The 6,204-nt window shown below is 37.3% G+C and overlaps 1 protein-coding gene across 1 annotated transcript; it reads left to right on the top strand.

Annotated features, from left to right (window-relative positions):
- The first annotated feature begins 799 nt into the window (after positions 1-799).
- Positions 800-4,753, top strand: LOC135138402 (probable multidrug resistance-associated protein lethal(2)03659). Its single transcript, XM_064068373.1, has 7 exons — positions 800-849; positions 928-1,631; positions 1,679-1,835; positions 1,886-3,077; positions 3,136-3,535; positions 3,584-3,814; positions 3,867-4,753. The coding sequence occupies exons 1-7, from the start codon at positions 800-802 to the stop codon at positions 4,751-4,753; spliced, it is 3,621 nt and encodes a 1,206-aa protein (XP_063924443.1).
- Positions 4,754-6,204: the final 1,451 nt, after the last annotated feature.

Here is a 6,204-nt window from a genome sequence, read left to right as displayed (position 1 = left end):
CCTCGATATTTTTTAAAAGCACACCGAGTTATAGTTTTCGCTAAAAATCCGCTGGGGTTTTACGCACTTTATTTTTTATTTTAAAAACTGCTACGTTTTTAAAAAAATACAAGACTCTTCCTTAAAGATTTTTATGTCATGAGCACGCACATGTATCGCTCTGCTCTTCAACTGTTAAAATAAAGGCGCAAAATGGGTTGGCGTTTTGCCTTATTTTGGCATCTTTTAATGACTGTGTGGCGGAGCCTTAATAACTCGAATTTACACGACTAACTATTACAACGATTAACTCCAGCGCAACTTCACTGGACTCTCTTGACTCAACTGGCTGAATAATAATAATCGTTCCCGAAGGTGGCCTCTATTTAAATCCATAATTCTGCAATCGAGGTTTTTCTCGAATATTCATCGCGACTTCGCAATCGAGACTTCCGGTAACCGGGTCCAGACTTGTCTTTATGCTACCATCGCACAGCCGTCCTGACTGATGATGACTCACCCATCATCAGCGCACATTCTAGAGAACACATAGGCTTCGTACCGGGGCGGCATATGGGTTAATTTCGTAACAACATATGTATAGGCATTTAACTCACTGAGTGATTATAAAAGTAATGGAACCAGTAAATCAAAAGTGATTTATGCGAGTCTTCAGTATGATACCATTATCATACTCCTAACACCTATAATTAAAATAACTACGTGATAAAGTATCCTTATCACAACTACCTCCAAGTCGAAGTGTGTCTAGCTTGAATATTCAGTTGTAAAAGAAAAAAAAAAACGGAAAACAATTTAAATGGAGCAAAACGAAAGAAGAAAGCAAAAAAAAGCCCATCCAAAGGACAGGTCTAATTTTTTATCACACTTTTTCTTCTGGTAACTTCTTTTAAAAATATTTTACTTATGTACACCGTCTTTTCTTAGTTGGGAACTACCAATTTTATTTAAATCGCACACATTCACTGAAAACAGCTTGTACGAAGCTGCGAAAGAACACAAGGCTACAGCTCTCGGAGACAAGTTGGAATTTTTTTGGAAGGAAGAAGAAATCTGCGAAAAGCGCCCGTCACTAACAAGGGCTCTTTTAAAAAGCTTTGGGAAAGAATATTTACTACAAGGGCTTATACTTTTACCCTTTGATCTTGGAGTGATGTTAGCTGTTCCTGAAGTTGATGTCATGTCACCAACACGTCTTAGTTTCAGGTTACTGCGACCTTATTGTATGAAGAAGTTTTTGAACTGCTTTACACAACAAGAGTGCGTCGGCGGAATCGAAATTTATCTGCATACTTCGTCAATTGTTTCAGTAAATCTGTTGCAAGTGTTATATTTTCACTGGTTTTATTTGCAATTTAGTTCTTTTGGAATCAAAGTTAGAGTTGCTTGTTCTTCGTTAATTTACAGAAAGTGTCTCGAGATGAAGAAACAGTCGTTTAAAAAAAAATCTGTTGGACAAGTAGTAAATCTGTTTAACGATGTAAACAGATTCAACGATGTTTTCGTCGTTTGTCACTACCTATGGATATCACCTTTAAAAATTTTGATTTTTCTCTATTACATGGATGTCGTTTTGGGACCCACGGCACTTACAGGCATCTTTATAATTATATGTTTCTTCTTAGTACAGCGTTTGTAGTTGAAAATTTTAAGTACCTTCGCTAAAATATCGTTTTAGTGGTTGTTTCCAAACAAATGTTTTTGAGAAAAAGGGAAACCGCTTTGAAAACCGACGACAGAATTCGTTTAATAAATGACGTCATCGGTGGAATACAAACAGTGAAGATGTACACTTGGGAAACACCTTTTTCGAAACTTGTTAAAGCTGCTAGAAGGTAATGTCTGTGTGTCTTATACCATGTCTGAATTAACAAGAGATTTGTAGATCTGAAATGAAGATACTTATTCAAGCTAATTTGTTATCTATTAATAACCACACTATCGGGATGTATGTCACAAAAATTGCGCTTTTTTTGTGCGTACTAAGCGTCATTTTGACTAAGGTGCTTTTAACACCTGAGTACATTTTCCCTTTGATTAGTATGTACGAAAACTTAATTCTTGTAGGCGTACTAGGCTTTCAGTTGGCTGCAACTTTCTTCACGGAAGCCAAAACTTCGGTTGCTCGCATTCAAGAATTTCTTCTTTCGGGACGCAAAAAAGCTCCTGTAAAACAGCCATCAAAAAGCACTGACTCTTGCAGTCCAAAGTCACACCAATGTTTTGAACCAACTGTTTATGGAATTCATCTTAACAACGTCAAGGTGGTTTTCGATACCTCCACCGTGTTGGAAGATGTCACCTTTTCAGCGCTTCCTGGAGATCTAGTTGGAATATCAGGAAAATCTGGAAGCGGGAAGTCAACACTCCTTCAAGTCATCCTCCAAGAAATTAAAGCAAAAGGCACGATTGCCGTCGGCGGAAAAATTTCGTACGCGTCCCAAGAAGCTTGGATTTTTTCCGCAAGCATTAAACAAAACATTCTTTTCGGGGAAGAAGAAGACGAGAAGAAATATCGCAGAGTGATTCGAGCGTGCGCTTTGGAACACGATTTGTCTCTTTTCGCTAACGGTGACCAAACTCTCGTCGGTGAACGAGGGGTGATGTTGAGCGGAGGCCAAAAATCGAGGATAAATTTAGCCAGAGCTGTGTATCGAGATGCTGATATTTATTTATTAGACGATCCTCTAGCTGCTGTTGATGGCACTGTGGCTCAACACATCTTCAATGAGTGCATTTTGGGGTACTTGAAAGACAAGTGCGTAGTTCTGGTGACCCATCACTTGAAGTACTTGAGGAACGTCAAAAAACGATATATTATAAATAAAGGAAAAGTGGTTGAGGAAGCTTCGAGTGAAAATGTTTTCATGGAGTCTGATGAAGTGGCAATGCAAGAGGACGTCATCAAATCTCACAATTTACCTCCCGAGATTCATGAAAGTGCTACAACCAATTATAGCACACGACAAATTTACAAAAAGTATTGGTTTTCTGGAAGCCACTGGATCCTACCTTATTTGATATTTGCACTACTTTTATTAACTCATTCCTTAAATAGTTTCATCGATATATTTATTGTTTTTCCAATCATTTCAAACAAAACAAAGTCTTTCTATTTCTTCAGTTTGACGTTAGAACACTTTTTATGTTTACGCGTCACTGATTGTCCTTCTCTTCTTTCTTAATCACACTCTGTCTGTGATATTTACGAAACATTGCATCTGTATTTCAAAAAATCTACACAATACGTTGTTAGACAAAATTTTGGCCCTTCCGATGAAATTCTTCAACGAGCATCCTTCTGGTAGGATTCTTAACCGGTTCTCGCAAGATGTCGGTCGCGTTGATGAAACTATACCCTTCTGTTTATACGAAATGGTGAGATCAGCCTTCGACTCACTTGGAACAGTGATAATTGTAGTAATTTTAAATTATTGGTTAATAATACCAACGTTGGCAGCCATTCCTTTGATTTATTTGTCCACTTGGCTCTTTCAGCCTCTCAACAGAAATCTAAGAAAGCTGGAAGGAATCAGTAAGTTGACAGCTCCGTCTTTATCCTATAAAACTAGCAATGTTTCAGCCAAAAGTCCTATTCTGACTTACGTCGTTACTTCGTTGCGCGGACTTCCAACAATACGAGCTTTTAACAAACAAAAACTTTTAGTTGAAGAATTCGAATCCCACCAAGACGCTCATTCCTCCGCTTTCTACTTATTTAAGTCTTTATTTTTTACTTACTCGTTTTGGATCGATTTAATATGCTGCATATATTCCACAATTATCACTTTCAGTTTTTTAACTTTCAACACAGGTGAGTACTACGCGGTACTTAATAAACCTTTGCCCACGTGTAATACTTTCAGATAGTTCAGTGGCAATTGTAGGTTTAGCTGTCAGTCAAGCAAACATCTTGGTAGGTTTAGTCCAATTCGTCATGAAAATGTGGAGCGAATTGAGCGCTAACATGACTTCTGTAGAACGAGTACTAGAATACATAGAATTACCTCAAGAACTAGACAACGGTACTTTCGTGCCACCACCATCGTGGCCCCAAGTCGGACAAATCGAGTTTAAATCAGTATCGATGCGGTACTCTCCAGACAAACCTTTAATACTAAAAAACATTGAGATTAAGCTTCACCCAAGGGAAAAAGTGGGAATCGTTGGCAGAACTGGAGCCGGAAAAAGCTCTCTGGTGTCCACTCTGTTTCGTCTAACGCATTTCGAAGGTCAGATTCTCATAGACAACGTAGACACCAAAGTCGTACCGCTGAATGTTTTGCGATCAAAAATCACCATCATTCCACAAGATCCGATATTGTTCGTAGGTTCTTTAAGAAAAAATTTAGATCCGTTTGAAGAATTCAGTGATTCTCAAGTTTGGAGTGCTTTGGAGGCTTTCAACCTGAAAGCGTTTATAGCAAACTTGCCACTGGGTCTTGAGACTCTGGTGGACGAAGGTGGTACCAACTTTAGCGTAGGACAGAAACAGTTGTTGTGTTTGTCGAGAGCGATGTTGAAGAAGACTAAGATTTTTGTCTTGGATGAAGCTACAGCTAACGTTGATTTGCAAACGGATGAAGGAATTCAGGCCACCATTCGAGAAAAATTTAAAGATTGCACACTTTTGGTGATAGCGCATCGCTTGGACACTATTTTGGATTCCGACAAAGTAGTAGTTATGGATGATGGTAGGGTCGTGGATTTTGGGAAACCTGAGGAATTATTTTTAAAGAAACACTTTGTTTAATTATGTAGACAATTTTATTTTCAAACCTTTACACCAATTTTACATATTATCAACACTTAGCACTAGTTGAGGAAATCCGAAACTGTATAATAATAATAAAGAATGTGGTAACTGTATTTAGAACATTTAGAATCGTAGACCTATCAATAGTGAAGAACCTTGCAGCTGAAAATTTCGGAAAATTTCTAGTGACAATCTTAACGAACTGTTCCAGCCTGTCCTGTTCTAGAAAATTCTTGCAGTTTCGTTGCAAAACGTACGACTTATTCAGCATGGCTTCAGTTTCTCCCGAAATTAAGTCGCACCACATGATGACGATGAAAGTACCGACCTACAATAACCAAAGTCATTTGACAAAAAAGTACGACTGAACTTACAGTGGTCAGTAACACCAGTACAACATCAGCCACTATCCTTTTTGCTAGCGACTGCGGAAAGTCAGCTGAAGCCATAAAAATGAAGTCCAAGTTGTTCAGCATGTAAAGAATCGTATGTACTATGCCCATTGCTGTAGCCCACCCAAAAACTTCGTTAAATATGTCTACCGTGTCTTTCAGAAAATAAATGTTCTGTTCTATTTTGTTCAAAGAGGTAGATATGGTTTTTAAGCAATTGGGATGATTATTTGTAACAGTGACAAGTGTGTTATTTAAGGATTTATACTGAGTGTATATAACATAAAGTATAAAACTGACAAACATGTTGTATGCATATACAAGATAGTACTGGACGTACTGGATGCTATATTGTCTAATATAGTACGACCAGCCTAAAAAATTTAGCCAAAAGTAGTACACTACAATTAAAATTACTATCTCTAGAAAAAGTCTGAAGATGTAGAACTTCGCAAAGAATGTAATTTTAGACGGATTTTCTGACAACGAGATTATTGTTTTTATATTTGTAATCAACTTTCCCCACTGTGTTTTATTCCAGAAAGCCACAGACAACGGAGCGTAACAACTGAAAAGCAACAAATTCGCATCTATTAATACATACAGAGTCGCCTTGTAATAATAGTTATGATAATAATCTCTGAAAGCTATACTCAGTAGCGTGAAAATAATGTTCAAAATCACACAAACGATATTATAAAATCCATTACAAGCTTTCGCTTCGTCGTATGGTGGAGTCAAACACAAAAATCGTCCTATCGCAAAGAAAAAATTTATGGAGTTAGTAGCCATTTTCAAACTTGTGTTGCTACGTAGAAAGACTGTTTGTAAATCCAAATAACCCTCATTAAAGTAAGTGCTTTCAAATTAATTGCTAACGTGTACATACAATACATATCCTTGTTTATATTTGAACGAAAGTATGTAGTTTAAATTACTCATAATCTCGTAGTTGTATTAATACAATGAAGAACGTGGTCACAGTGCCCAAAATACTCAAAATTGTTGCCCGATTCACACTAAAAAAACGTGCAGCTGAAAATCTTGGAAAATTGT

The sequence above is a fragment of the Zophobas morio genome, unplaced genomic scaffold (assembly GCF_036711695.1).
Source record: "Zophobas morio isolate AGI-343-1 ecotype UQ-CSIRO unplaced genomic scaffold, CSIRO_AGI_Zmor_V1 ptg000030l, whole genome shotgun sequence".
Classification (NCBI taxonomy): domain Eukaryota; kingdom Metazoa; phylum Arthropoda; class Insecta; order Coleoptera; family Tenebrionidae; genus Zophobas; species Zophobas morio.
Note: the sequence above shows the minus strand (reverse complement) of the source record. Positions and strands in the feature narration are given on the sequence as shown.

What these genes read in the sequence shown, in the direction of transcription:
- LOC135138402 (XM_064068373.1), top strand. Translation starts at nt 800, where the DNA reads ATGGAGCAAAACGAAAGAAGAAAGCAAAAAAAAGCCCATCCAAAGGAC. An exon ending in ATGTTTCTTCTTAGTACAGC is followed by an intron (nt 1,632 to 1,678) that starts GTTTGTAGTTGA and finishes ATATCGTTTTAG; the next exon opens with TGGTTGTTTCCAAACAAATG. An exon ending in CTTGTTAAAGCTGCTAGAAG is followed by an intron (nt 1,836 to 1,885) that starts GTAATGTCTGTG and finishes AGAGATTTGTAG; the next exon opens with ATCTGAAATGAAGATACTTA.